The sequence below is a fragment of the Felis catus genome, chromosome A2, assembly GCF_018350175.1.
Source record: "Felis catus isolate Fca126 chromosome A2, F.catus_Fca126_mat1.0, whole genome shotgun sequence".
Taxonomy (NCBI): Eukaryota; Metazoa; Chordata; class Mammalia; order Carnivora; family Felidae; genus Felis; species Felis catus.
In genome coordinates, this window is record NC_058369.1 from 145,213,394 (window position 1) to 145,228,129 (window position 14,736).

The 14,736-nt window shown below is 52.1% G+C and overlaps 1 protein-coding gene across 1 annotated transcript in view; it reads right to left on the reverse strand.

Annotated features, from left to right (window-relative positions):
• KCP (kielin cysteine rich BMP regulator) overlaps positions 1–14,356 on the reverse strand; it is a 39,605-nt gene extending 25,249 nt beyond the window's left edge. The window contains exons 1-3 of the mRNA XM_045052729.1: positions 14,202–14,356; positions 5,716–5,832; positions 952–3,540 (exon numbers count right to left, since the gene is read on the reverse strand). Coding sequence (XP_044908664.1) covers positions 952–1,030 — 79 coding nt within the window. The 5' untranslated portion in view covers positions 1,031–3,540; positions 5,716–5,832; positions 14,202–14,356. The remainder of the gene's footprint in view (positions 1–951; positions 3,541–5,715; positions 5,833–14,201) is intronic.
• Positions 14,357–14,736: the final 380 nt, after the last annotated feature.

Consider the following 14,736-nt stretch of genomic DNA (forward strand, 5'->3'; position numbering starts at 1 on the left):
GAGGCTGAAGCCAAAGCCCACCTCCTGCCTCCACCTGCTCCTCCTCTCTGGCACCCACCTCTCTAAGTCACACATCTGAAGGTTCCCAGCAAGTCCAAAGGTGACCTTTTGCAAATGCCCCCGTGCCCTGCTCTTCCCCACCTCCAAGGTCTACCGGCACCCAAGCCTCTTGTGCACATTCCCATCCCCCTCCCTTGCCGGGTATCCTGTCACCTGGAACTGTGCTCCCTTGGTATGGCTCCAGTATCTAGCATTCTTCTTGGCGCCCTGAAGGGCAGTTGCAGATGATCAGTACCGTCAACCGCCCCCCTTCCCGTCCCGGCTTGACACCCCCACCCCATGACCCCTCCTCCAGACCTATTTAAGCAGTCACACTAAGGGAGGCAGGGAGAGGCTGGGGGGGTCTCCGGCAGGGAAGACAGGACCAGTCCCTTGCCTGGAGAGACCAGCAGAAAGAGCTCCTGGTTGTTTCACGGAGCCTGATTGCTCCCCATGGAATTGTCCTCGGCTCCCCTCTCCCCAGCCGGCTGCCAAGTGCTTGCACTGACCCCTCTTTTCCTGCCTGCCCTCCTAGGAGAAGGCCAGACACAGCCTCAGAGTCGGCTCCCATAGCGGGCCTCCTTTTTTCCCCCTTTCTCAAGACAAATAATTAACTTCAGACTCCCAGATTCCAGGGCAGCCTCTCCCCCACCGCTGCCTGCAGGAATTCCTCTCCAGCCATTGCAGGGAGCCCCCTCTCTCTCCTCTGGGCGCGGGGCCTCAACCTCAGGGCCGCGCCCCCTTGCTGGCTCCTCCACCGACGGGGAGGACCGAGGCCGCCCGAGAGGCGCCCGCACCCCGAGGCTGGGGGTCGGGAGAGGCAGCCTGGCGCCAGCTCCTTCCCTCAGGCTGGGCTGAGTAAGAAATGGGGTCCTTCCCGGCCGCCCCCAGGCCCTCAGCGCCCCGACTTACCTCCGTCCGTCGCGGAGGCCACGGCCACGCTCGTGAGCTGGAGGACGAGGGGCAGCAGAGCGGCCGGGGGCCCCGCCATGCTCGCTCCGCCTCGCTGTCTGTGGTCGCGGCTCAGCAGGCGCTGGGGGAGGCGGGGTGGGGACACACCAGGCCGCCTCCCACCCAGTCTTTGTTCAGGGAGGGCTTCTGGAGTCTGTCATCCCGCCCAGGGTGGCGCCTGCCTCCCTGATGGGCACCTCGCGCCCTGGACCCCAGCTCCATCCTGACCCCAGCCCTGTCTCAGAGGTAAGGCGGTGGGAGAGCAGCCCCAGCCCTGCGGGAAGCTGGGACCGTCTCCTGCACGTGAGCCCTGGAGGAGACGGGACAATAAACACGGATTTGTCACTCTGGGGCCCTGGGACAGCTGGTTTTCCTGCCCCCTTAGGGTTATTCCATTTGCCCTTGGGTTCCCAGTTCAGCTTTTTTCTTGCTTGCGAGAGAAGAGGATGGGGCTGGGTTCAAAACCCTATTTAGCCAAATCCGTGTGCCCTTAGACAGACCCCTAACTGTACCTCACTTTCCCTGTTTGTAAACAGAGGATCATACTGTCTACTTTATAGACTGGCAGTGAGAATATAAAACTAATTTAGGGTAGTGGTCGGCACATGCTAAGTGCTCGGTAAATAACAAATAACAGCCATAGGTGCTGCTCCAGACCTCTGGAATCAAGGGCTCCCGCTTTCGTCCTCCTTTGTCCACCTATACATTTCCTTCCTGGGCTCTACTCCCCACCCCTAGCCACCTCCAGTAAGCCCAGGCTTGGCCCCAAATGCCAAGCCCTCCCTTTGCTGGCTGGTCCCTGCCCATTTTCCAGTTCCTAAAGTCAGGCCTAGGGGCGGGGGTGAGCCTGGACTGGGGGCAGGGCTGGGCCCTGGGCTCAGCAGGCAGAGGGGGCCAAAGGGAGGAAGTGAAGAAAGCTGGCCACAAACTCCTCAGTGCAGCTGGGAAGCAGGGGGAGGTGGGGATGGGCCCCTAGCTCACAGGCAAAGGGACACTGAGGGTGGAGCCATGAATCCTGCCAAAGCAGTCTCCGTCCCTGCTGTAAAGGCCAGCAAGTCAGAAGCCACCCTTCCCCCAGCCCAGGCCGGGACTAAAGGTCCTGCCAGCCCACTCCCCATGCGCCTTAAGAGAGGACAGCATCTCTCCCCAGGAATGTGGACCCCTAAAGAGGCCTAAGACATTGGCAGTCGGGGGAGGGGCGGCCGTGAGCCAATGCTGAGACCTGGCCTCAGCGGGCCTGGAGCTGGGCTCACAGGAGCAGAGGAAAGCTAGGGCCAGCAGGCCAGAAAAGAAACAAGGAAGTAGCAGCTCTGGTCCCATCAAGGTTAAAGAAAGCGGTGCCTGTTACAAGGCAGGTCCCCTGGGAGACTGGGTGGAGCAGAGAGAGGCTAAGCGCAGACTGTGGTGAGAGCTGCTAGACCAAACCCTGGGTCTGATGGGACTTTCTACCGGTGACTCCAGACAAGTCATTTAACTTTCAGTGGTGAATTTTTCTTAGCTGTGACCTGTAGCTCTAACAACACCCCCCGCCCCCATTGAGTGTTTTGTGAAGGTTATGTAAACTAATGGCTGGAAAGAGGGCTCGGTACATTCTTTATCTGCAACAGAAGGTAAAGAAGCTTCCGGAAAACCCAATCCATGACATAAAAGCCCAGGGCCCCGAGGAAAGGGCATCCGGAGAGTCATTTGAGTTCCACCACGAGTGATTACTGTGAGCCTCTTTTGTGCCGGGCATCAAGCCAGATACAGGGATGTGGCAGTAAACAAAACATGGTCCTTGGTGGAATGCCCCATGCAGATCAAGAGAAGGGGAAATGGGGTTTCTGGCAGAGGAGGAGTGTGAGCACGGGATCATAGGTGTTGGGCTTGGAATACAGGACTCACGTTTTCTGCCAGACGCAGCTGTCCCGACCCAAAACCCAGCCCTTCCCTTAGAAGAGGACATTCTGGCCAGAGAAAGAAGGAAAGACTCGGGCTTGAGCCTTTACTTGGCAAGATGGCCCTACAGACGGAGTGGTGTGTGGGAGCCGGGGGGACGTGCGGGCACAGGAGCACATGTTGCTACGTAGGGCAGCCGAAGTTCTGAGGTCAACTCCTGCTCCACACTCGCTGTCTGTGCTGGTGGTTCTCCATTTCTCCCTCCTCCCATTCATTCTCCTCCCTCTCTGCCCCTACAGACGCATCCCCCTGGCCGCCTCTGGGGTCAGCCAACGAGAGGCACAGGCGAGGCCTGGAAGGCAGGAGAGGAGAGTGGCTAGGGGTATTTCTTCCCTCCTTCTGCTAACCTGGCTCCCATGATGACGCTATTCCTTCCCCTTGTCCTCTCAGCTCAGGAGTGGTGATGGCTTCCCACCCTTGCTAGTCCCCGGTCTTCAACATCCCTTGTTGATTCTCTTACCGCCGAGTCTGCAGGTCGATGTGTGTGTGCGCCCGACGTATGCACGGTGCCCGGCCCACAGAAGACCCCAACATAAGTTGCCTCCCGCTCCTTACCTGCTTCGGGTTGCACTGCCAATAGCAGCAGGTTGGTTTTCTCTCTGGATTTGCTGGCTGGGAGCAAAAGGCAGTTGTGAGGAGGGAGAGACAGAAAGGATTAGTAAATGATTAATTTCTTGTACTTCACTTGTTATCTTTCAAACCATACAGGTTGTGACAAACGAAATGAGATACTACAAAGGTATAAAAACAAAGCTTATCGTTTACATCTGCCCCAGGCCCTTCCCTTGCCCATGTACTGCCACCCCCAGGTGACCAAGGGTGACACGGGTATGCTCTTCCACACCCTTCACCTGGCTCACACGACCATATGCAAGCATGTGTAGACCAGGCGGTTTCGTTTAGAGATGGCATTTTGCAACAGGCTGTGCAGGATCCCAGCCCCCATCCCCCCACCCCCACAACCCTTGTCAACTTGTCCCTGAGTCCGCAATCTCAGCAGCTCCTCTCTCAGCCTCCCGATTCCCCCAGGACCCTCCCTCCCCACTCACAACATCATGTCCACCCCAGGCAAAGGCTACCCCTGGCTGACCGGCTGAGCTGCTACAGCAGGTGGGGGCTGTGTTGTTTATCAGAGATCTGAGATTTGAATTTCACAACTGTATCCCACAGCCTGGCTACCCCTCCCCCAAATTCAGAGTAGGTAGCCCACCGGTCCCCCTCCAGGAAGGTCATCCTTTGCCTGTCCTTAAAATGCCCGCCAAGGTCCACCTCACGATGTTCCAGGCTCTGTGCCAAGCTGCGGCACAACTGCTCAGTACGAAATACCAGTCCCCACACTTGACCAACACTGCACAGATTAATATTCACAGCTGGAACCGAATACTTCCTTGTTGGATTGAACCTGCTGGGATTTTAGGAGTGTGTGTACATTTGTTGTTTTGATTTTGGCATAGGGAGACTGATGCAATCAGATTGCATATCTGAATCCTGCAGCAGAGCAAGGACCTGGGGGGGAGCGGGGGCGGGGAGGCTTCCAGGAGCCCATACAGGGACCTCCAAGCCTTGAGGTTCTCCAGCCTGGAGGGGAGCTTGCCAGTCATTCTTGTGCTTATTCCAACCTAGGGTGTCTTCAATCTCTTTTGTGACTTTCATTTCTCAAGCTAAGAAGTTGGGGGAAGAGGAGACAAGATACATACATGTAGCTTCCTGCTGGCAGTTCCCTCTTCTTCCCACCCATTTCTCTTCTTGCTATCCTTAATGGCTCCAACAGGCAAGGAAACGGGGGCTTGGAGAGTTTAAGCAGCCTAGGCAAGCTCACTCAGCTGGAGAGCGGGGGACTGGCGCTCCACCAGAGCTCTGACACCTAACCGCTATGGAGATGTTGTTGATCTTCACCCACCACCCATGACTCCTGCACACGGGGAACTTCCGCTTCTCCTCGGTTCTCCCACAGCACTGGGAATGCATGCAGTTACAAGATTGATGCGTGCAAAATTTACAAGATTTATGCTCCCTTGCACAATGGGCTGGGAGGGCCCCTCCAGCAGGTCCACTTTGCCAGCTCCGCCCCTTTCTGCTTTAATCCCAGGGTACGGCCATGGGGGTTGCTTGGCAGGTACCGGTGGATGGGCACACACAGGGGTCTCTCTTCCCACTGCCTCAACCCCATTATAAAATCCAAAGATTGGGTTGGGGTTACTGAGTCTCAAAAGTTCCTTTGGCCCCTATTCCTGCGATCCTGGGTCAGGGCCCCAGACTTCAGATCCCAAACAGAGGCAAAGCCTATCATTGGCAGCCTGCGTCAGAACTGACCCAACTCAATTTGTGGCTCTGAGGAGCCAGATGGAGGCTGGTCAGTAAGCGACATTGCCTACACTTGCCCAAGGCCCTCTGCTTTGGATTAGCTCAGCACCCCTCTCTGGACTCCCTTGGCAGTCAGGGTCCACACTTGCCTTCCCACATAGGCTGGCCACTGGAGTTTGGACCAAGACTGGTCAAGGGGGTTCTTCTGGTCAAGCAACTGGTCTCCCCCAGCACCATAGCCCCACCCCACAGTTTTAGAGAAAAACAAGAGCTAGAATAGGGACTGAGGGAAAGGAATAGCAGCTCTTCCTTCCAGGTAATGTGAAGAGAGGGATCAGATGACAAGGAGGAGAGGCCAGCAGATCAAAACCACAGCTGGACTACCATGAGGCACCAGATGTCCTAATACCCACAAATAACCTCAGGTTCCCTTTTTATGGTTTTTGTTTTGGTAACAGCTTTATTGAAATATAATTCACATACCATAAATCCACCTGTTGAAAGAGCACAATTCAGAGCCCACAAGATGGCGGCAGCGTGACCTTCTGGGGCTGCTGGGCATGAGCTGTGTGGACGCTCCAGGTGTTTCGGGGTGCGATCCTGGCCCACCAGGGAGAAGGTTACACACATCCGTCATGTTTATGATAATAAAGACTAGGAAAATTCGATTTGTAGGTCACCAGAAAGAGGCGAATGAAAACTTTGCCATTGATTTGATAGCTGAGCAGCCCATGAGTGAAGTTGAAAGTCATGTGATCGCATGTGACGGCAGCAGCGGGGGCGGGGAAGGGGGCACCCGAAAGTGTATATAAAGCTGAACAAAGAAACTAAAAACTGGGACGTGTGGCTGCGGTGGACTGCAGCTGCGACAGCACCGTCACTAAAGCCAGCCCTGCACCTCGTCCAGTCTGCGCACGCGGGCTTACCAGGGCACTGCTGGTGCCCAATAAAGGATGTTGTTATGGGGGGGGAGGGGCGGGGAGAAGTATACACTTCAGTAATTGGGTATAGTCACACGGCTGTGAATATACTAAACTATCACCACAATCAACTGTTAGAACATTTCGTCACCCCCAAGGAATCCCTGTACCCTTTGCAGTCACCCCCTATTTCCTACCGCAACCCATTCCCCAGCCCCAGGCAACCAACCACTCATTTTCACTTCTGTATGGATTCATGTGCCTATTCGGGACATTTCATCTGCGTAAATTTTACAACATGTGGTCCTTTGTGTCCCACTTCTTTCGCTTAGCGTATTTTCAAGGATCTTCCGTGTTGTGGCATGTATCAGTACCCTTGTTCCTTTCTACTGCCGAATAACATTCCAGTTTTTATTTTTTTATTCCATATTTTATTTATTCACTCATCAGTTGATAAGCATTTGGATTGTTTCCACTTTGGGGCTATTATGAATATTCATGTGCAAGTTTTTTTGTGGATTTAGGCATCAACGTCTCTTGGGTGTCTGCCAGGTGGGATCGCTGCATCGGGTGGTAACTCTATCTTTAACCTTTTCAGGAAGTGCCAAATTGTTTTCCTAAGTGGCTGTACCACTTTACATTCCCACCAGCAGTATATGAGGGTTCCGATTTCTCCACATTCTCTACAACACTCATTATTGACTTTTTTTTTTTTTTAATTTTTTTTCAACGTTTATTTATTTTTGGGACAGAGAGAGACAGAGCATGAACGGGGGAGGGATAGAGAGAGAGGGAGACACAGAGTCGGAAGCAAGCTCCAGGCTCTGAACCATCAGCCCAGAGCCCGATGTGGGGCTCGAACTCCCGGACCGCGAGATCGTGACCTGGCTGAAGTCGGACGCTTAACCGACTGCGCCACCCAGGCGCCCCCTTTTTTTTTTTTTTTTTTTTTTTTTTTTTTTTTAATATCCATCCTCGTGGCTGTAAAGTGGTATCCCAGTATGGTTTTGATTTGCATTTCCCTAATGACTCATGATGTTGACATCTTTACATGTGCTGATTAGTCATTTATATAACTTCTCTGGAGGAATGTCTATTCAAATCCTTTCCCCAAGTTTAACTGAGTTGTCTTTTTGTTTATTCAGAGTAAGAGTTCTTTGTATATTACAAAGAACAAAGATTTGTAAGTTACAAATCACTTATCAGGTATATGGCTAACCCCTGTTTTCTTCCATTCTGTGGGGTGACTCTTTACTTTTTTTACTGTGTCCTTTGCAGCACAAAAGCTTTTAATTTTGATGAAGTTGAAGTTCAATTTATCTGTTTTTTTTTTCCTTTTGTTGCTTGTACTTCAAGTGTCATATGTAGAGAACCATCACCTAATCCAAAGTTAGTAAGATTTATTCCTATATTTTCTTATGGTATTAGCTCTTACATATAGGTCTTTGATCCATTTTGAGTTAATTTTTGTATGTGCTGTGAACTATAGCTCTTTTGTTAGGTGCATATCTGTTTCTAATTGTCACCACTTAGATAATTAAACTTCTATCACGATAAAATGTCCCTCTTTATCTTTAGTAACTTCCTTTGTTTTAAAATCTATTGGGTCTGGGGGTGCCTGGGTAGCTCAGCAGGTTAAGCATCCAACTCTTGAGTTCGGCTCAGGTCATGATCTCACAGTTCATGAGTTCATGCCCTGCATCCAGCTCTGTGCTGGAAGCATGGACACTGCATGGGATTCTTTCTCTCCCTCTCTCCCTGCCTCTCCCTGGTTTGCACTCTCTCTCTCTCTCAAAATAAATAAATAAACATTAAAAATAAAAAAAAAAAAAACGGGGCACCTGGGTGGCTCAGTCGGTTAAGCAACCGACTTTGGCTCAGGTCATGATCTCACGGTTCATGAGTTCAAGCCCCGCGTTGGGCTCTGTGCTGACAGCTTGGAGCCTGGAGCCTGCTTTGGATTGTGTGTCTCCCCTCTCTCTCTGCCCCTCTTCCACTCATGCTCTCTGTCTCTCAAAAACTGAATAAATGTTTAAAAAATTTTAAATAAAATAAACAAATTAAAAAAAAAAAAACCCAAAGACACAAATAGATGTAAAAAGCTATATCATGCAAATAGCAACCATGAGAAAACTTGAGAGGCTATACTAATATCAGACCCAGTCGATTTTTTTTAAGGTTTAAAGCAGAAAGTTTATGTTTAATATATACAGTAAATGTGAATTTAAATTAACCATTAGATTTCTAACATATACCATCATCATAATACTTTTTTAATTGAAACACAATATTGTATTAGTTTCAGGTGCCCAACATAGTGATTCCATATTTATATACATTACAGGATGGTCACCACCAAGTCTAGCTGCCATCTATCACATACAGAGTTGTGGGGTGCCTGGGTGGCTCAGTCGGTTAAGCATCCGACTGATGTCACTATCTTGCGGTCTGTGAGTTTGAGCCCCGCGTCGGGCTCTGGGCTGATGGCTCAGAGCCTGGAGCCTGCTTTGCATTCTGTGTCTCCCCTCTCTCTCTGCCCCTCCCCCGTTCATGCTCTGTCTCTCTCTCTCTCAAAAATAAATAAACGCTAAAAAAAAAAAATTCAAAGTGGTTACAACATTATTGACTATATTCCCCTGTGCTATACTAGACCCGATAGATTTTTTTTTAATTTTTAAAAATGTTTATGCATTTTGAGAGAGAGAGAAAAAGAGGGAGAGAGAGAGAGAGAGCACCCTTATATCTTTAAATCTAAAATCTGTCTCCTATAGATAGCATATTGTCGGATATTGGTGTCGGATCTGATGATCTCTGCCTTTTAATTGGATTCTTTAATCCGTTCACATTATTGATAGTTGTATTTGCCATGTTGCTAGTTTTCTAAGTATCTCATGTCTTTTTTGTTCCTCTATTTCTCCCAGACTGCCTTCTTTTACAATGTATTTTCTAAGATTTATTATTTATTTATTTATTTATTTATTTATTTATTTATTTATTTTAATATATGTCTAATATAAGATTTAAATTATTCCTAAATGATTTGTTTTTATACCTATTTATTTAGTAGTTTTCTTAGTGGTTGCTCTAGGCTAACTGTGGACAGCTTACCATACTGTCTTCCTGTCCCGTCCAGGTAAGATGTCCCCAGGGAAGGTCCTGGGCCGAGGGTGTGGGCAGGAAAGCTGCCTGAGCAAGAATGGCCTTGGAAAAGGGATGCCACCGAGAAGGACTGAGGCATTGAGATGGCCACATGGTGGCCCCAGTGAGCGATACGGAGGATGCAGCTTTGATGGAGCATTTGGGGGGCTGCATGGCCCTAGGCATCACCTCGGATTTCCTGAGTCAGATGTTCAGGCCCAGGAAAGCAAGTGTCCTAAGGTCTGGGAGCAGCTCATTGGTAGCCCTGGGGTCAGGCTCCCCTGGCAACTGCCCCTGCTGCTCCTTCCTACACCTTAAGTACTTCTCGGTATAACCCCTGAGCTCGTCCACATTCCCTTCTGCCCCCAGAGACAAACAGGCTGTGGGGGCAGGGCTCAGTGGCAATGGTAGCTACCCTCTGCCCTTTCCCTAGAGTATCCTAAAATTCGAAGCCTGAGCGAAGCTGGGCTGGAGGGTAGGCAAAGCATGGAGTGGGGGGATTTGAACATGAGGAAGCTTGGCGGGGGACAGTCGCAGAAGGCTTCCGCCTATCTCATTCAACCAGCGGCCCTGCTAAGAAAGCAAACGGTCTCTACTGGAACCCCACAGTGGGTCTGGAATCTGGATCAGTGCATCAGTGCATCTGGATCAGTGGGTCAGTGCATCTGGAAATCTTTGGGAACAGACCTGGGAGCAGGGAACAGGTGGAGCACAGGACAAGGTGAAGACCGGGGTCACTCACACACCAGGGATCAGTTCACTCACTGGGGATAGGCCTCCGTACTACTCACTCAGACTTCTATGGAGGCCGCGACTGAAGACTGGGTCGGGGCAAGGCTGAAGCATAATGAGGGGTACTCTGCCCTTGAACCCTCACCCCAGGCCCCTGACCCTCATCCCAAGCGATGCTCAGTCCCATGATTTGCTGCCTTCCAAGCTCCAGTCCAAAGTAGAAGTGGGGGATGTGATGTCTGAGGACCCCCAAGAGAGACCTCTCAGAAGAGGTCTCTGCCTTACGCCTCCCACCCTCCTATCCTGACCCGCACCGCAACCCCAGTGCTGGTTCTTGGACTCCAGAAACTGAGCCTTCATGAGGTTTTCCCCATGAGATTTGGGGCTCCCCACCTCTCTGCCTCTGCCCCCTCGGACTCACAATAGCCTTCGCTAAACACCCAGCCTAATTGAAAGAGGTACAGGGTGCGGGAGGGGTAGTTTGCAACCTGACAAAGTATCTAGGTCAGACAATGCACATGTGCAAGTGTTCACGCGCCCAGCACAATGCTAGGCCCCTCCTGGCACCGCCAGCCGCGGAAGGGAAAGCCTCCCCCTCCCCGTCAATCGCCACCATCCCTACCTCCCAGGGCACTCTGAGAACATTCGAGGTCCCCGAGGCCAAGCTCTGCTCCTCCCACCAGGAGGCTTGCGCTGGGGAGCTGGTGCTACTCTGCAGATGTGCACACTATACTAATCGGGGTGACAGGTCCCTCGGTCTCCAGTCTCCACCCTGCTGTCCCTCACCTCCCCTCCCCTGCAGCATCAACACCCAACTGAACCCAGCCCTGAGTGGCCCAGATGGAGAAGGTGGGGCCTTGGTGAGGGGTGGGGGTGGAGCTAGGGGGTGGGAAGCCCCTGAGTGTGTTTCCAGTGAGAGGGAGGAGAAGCAAGGCCTCCCGGGCAGGGCAGGGCAGGGCAGGGCCACACAGGCTCCCCAGTGCCTGATGGCACCCCCGCCCCTGCCTTGGCCTCTGCTTCTCCAGCTCAGGGTCCATTGCAGGGCCTCGAAGTGGGTACTTAGGAAACAGTCCTTAAAGGCCTAGAAGGGTGGAAATCCTGGGGAAAATAATCCACCTTGTTCTTAGTGCCAGCACGAGCCAGCCTCTTCCCATTATATCCGTCACTCATCCATCCTCAAATTCGTCATTCATTCATTCATTCATTCAGGAACTCCCAGCCTGGAAGAGCAGCTGGGAGGCTTGGCCGCCCCCGGGGGAGGAGCCTGAGGTAACCTTGGGCCCTAGGGCATATCCCCCAACCCCCCCACCCCCATCAGATTCCTCCCTTTCTCTCTGCTTGCCACCCCTCCCCCCATCCATCTCTGCTTTCCTCTGCCTCACTCCATGCCCCAAGGAGGCTGGCCTCCTCAGTCCCCATGCCCCTGGCTCTCTTGGTCTCTGGATTCCGGGTGGCTTTGGCTAGGGGGAGGCAGTGGCAAGAGATAGGGGGACAGGGATACGGAACAGACAGTGCCGTCGCCTTGCTGTGGCAGGTCCTGGAGGTTGTCCCTCAGAGGGTAGTAATGGTTCCCGATGATGCTAAGCCCTGGGTGCCTGGACATTCCCCACTGGCTTTCGTAACCCTGTTTAACACTTCTGCGAACTTGCCTCCATTTAATGCGTGTGTCCTGCCAGGGCCCCAACTTGTCCGCCTGTCACCTGCAGCCACCCATACTGAGGGTGGGCCCTTTGTCTGAGCCCCTGGGACAGTCAGGGAGCTTGACAGAAGTCAGCCTCCCGAGAGGTGGGAGGAAGTCAGGGAGGCACAGCAGGGCCCTGACAAGCCAGGCTGGAGGGAGGGAGACACAAAGGGTAGGGACAGGTGCCACTCCTGCCTTTCTGGGAAGGATGTATTCCTTTTCTTTGCTTCTCTTTGTTTAATTACTTAGAAATTTTATTTTAGGTTTATTTAAAGAGTTCTCTAAGACATATTTATCATATTTGAGTCTTTTGCTTGCATAAAGAGGAAACTACAAACTAAATTTGTTAAGCTATTCCTAAAACTTCTTGACGTTTAGAATTTGGCTCTTCTTTTTTTTTTTAATTACTTACTTAATTCATGTAATCTGCCCCCACAGCCAACGTGGGGCTCGAACTCACAACCCCAAGATCAAGTTTCACACGCTTCTCCTGAGCCAGCCAGGCGCCCATAGAATTCGGCCCTTCTGAATCACTTTTTAAAGTTTTGTCATTTCCATATAATAAAACTCATTCTTTTTAGTGTACCCACTAATTTTAGTCTTCCCACCGCTTCGTGCTGCTCCTTTGTGGTCAGCCCCATCCCTGCACCCCCAACCCCTGGTCTGTTCTCTGATCCTACAATTTCTCATGGGCTTGTCCCTGAGGAAGAGAAGGTGAGGCAGCTGGGCAGTAGGCAGCCTCCCTCAGGGGCTGTGGTCATTCTCTGAACACCCGGGCCACCTTTCTACACAGACAACACCCTGGGGCCTGGGCACGGGAAGGAGGCCCCCAGCTGCCAACACCCTCCACCCTCCCCCTCACTTGTGTCAGGACCGGTGGAGGGGAAGAGTTGGAGTCATGTCTAGAGGGTGCAGCACCCCAGGGAGCTCTGGGTGGCCAGGGTGGACTGATCTGCATGCCTCCCTGGCTCTGACTGCCTTGGGAACTCAGCAAGGACAGGTGGTCGTAGGGAGGCAGCCACCCAGAACCAACAGGACACAGGACATGCCCTACCCAGCAGCTACTGCTACACTTATATCACTATCATTTCTTCTACTCTGTGTCAGTCACCGGGCTAGACCTCATCCTCACCATTGAACAGCAGCACTTTGTTGTTGACAGGGCAATATCGACCCTATTTTTCAAATGAGGACACTGAAGGCTAGAGAGGGTGAATACCTCTCCAGGCCATCCAGTTAGGACCTGAACCCCAGTGTGTCTGACTCCGGCATGATCAGACGTCACTTATGGTTTAGTGTGGTTCAAATCCCTGGCTAGTTGCTGTGTGCCTTTGGGTGAACCACCTAACCTTGCTGAACTTCAGGGTCTTCGTCTGTAAAATGAATGCGATACATTCTCCTGCCTTCTACGGTTGCCATGAAAATCAAATGTGACCCCAGTGTTTGGTGCAAAGTAGGTTACATGTTAAATATTGGTAGGGAGTGCATTATTTCCCCTCAAATCCGTACGTTCAAGTCCTAACCCAGTACCTCAGAATGTGGCCTTATTTGTACATAGGATCGTGGCAGATGTAATTATTTAGGTTAAGATGAAGTCATTAGGGTGGGCCCTAATCCAATATGACTAACGTCCTCATGAAAAGGGAAATTTGGACACAGGACACAGAGATACGACATGGGGAAAGGCACCATGTAAAGACTGAGGCAGAGATCGGGGCGGTGCTTCTATCAGCCGAGGATGATACTAAGACTACAAAGAAGTACACAGATTAACTTGTCCAAGTTCACGGGGTTAGCAAGTTTCTCAGCTTGCCTCTTTGTAAAGGGAGATACTAATAATGCCCACTTCATGTTGGCTGCTCATGGCAATCACATGCAGTAATAACATGAAACGTGCTTAGTAGCATGTAGCATGTATTAAGGACTCATTAGGATTGTCTGGTTGTAGCTGCTCCTCAGGTCAGCCCAGCATGGGGCCTGCCCCCTCCACACCACATCCATTTCCAACACCGCCTTGACCCAGCATTCCCCCCTCCCTGGTGCTGCAGTGGGGCGGGCGGTGACCACTCCTGGCTCTTCTCCAAGGCCTGGGATAAGCTGTTCCTCTGCAAGGGGCCTGCGGCCCTACCGTCTCTTCCCTGAACCCCGGGCCCCGAATCGCAGTGAGGATGCAGGATTGAGTGCTTGCTCTCTGGATGGCCAAGAGTCAGGTGGGACCCAGGAGCCCTGGGATCACTGTCCCCCTGCCCAGTTCTTTTGGACGCTCTGTGACCTGCTACTTGCAAAGCCAAGCATTTGCAGTGTGTTGGGGGGTGGGGGGTGGGCATGATGAAGAAGCCCCTGGGAGCTCTTTCCTGCTTGAGCAGGTAGCTCGTTCTTCCTGTCTCCGTGATGGGCCCCGGATAACTGTCAAGTCACGTCAGTCCCCCTGCAGATCTGGAAGAATGCGCTGCCCCAGCAAAGAAGAAGGAGGATAGGCTGAGAGAAACAGGACATACGTGGCCTTCCAGACTGGCACAGATCAGTGGAGACTCCTGAATCCCACATGCCCACCAGCATCCATGTGGCTGCAGTCGGCCTGGCATGGGGACTTGGGCAGGCATCAGAGTTCCAGTTGGCTCCTGGCTTGGAGACCTGTGAAACAATGAGGTTCTAGAACACTGGCCTGGTAAGAACCACCGCCGGACCCTCCTTCAGAGAGGCCTGACAGCCTCCTCTTTTCTGGGACCCAAGAGAACAGCGTAGGCCTGTCCTAGGAGGCTCTCAGGGTCCTTTAGCCCCTAGAACTTTGTGCTTTCTTGACTTTCCACTGCTGGCATCCGAAGCTACCAGAGCAGTAATCTGGGGACACCCCAACCCAGCACCCCCCCCCCCAGAGGCTTGACCCCCAGGAAATAGTCCAGAAGTGTCTGCTTGGCAGGAATCAAGCACCTGTTCCCACAGTTCTGTTTGGCTCCCACCAGCCCCCAAGAGCTCCCACTCCTCCCCCCACCTCTAGTGGGAGATGCTCAACCCACACCCCCCCACCCAGCC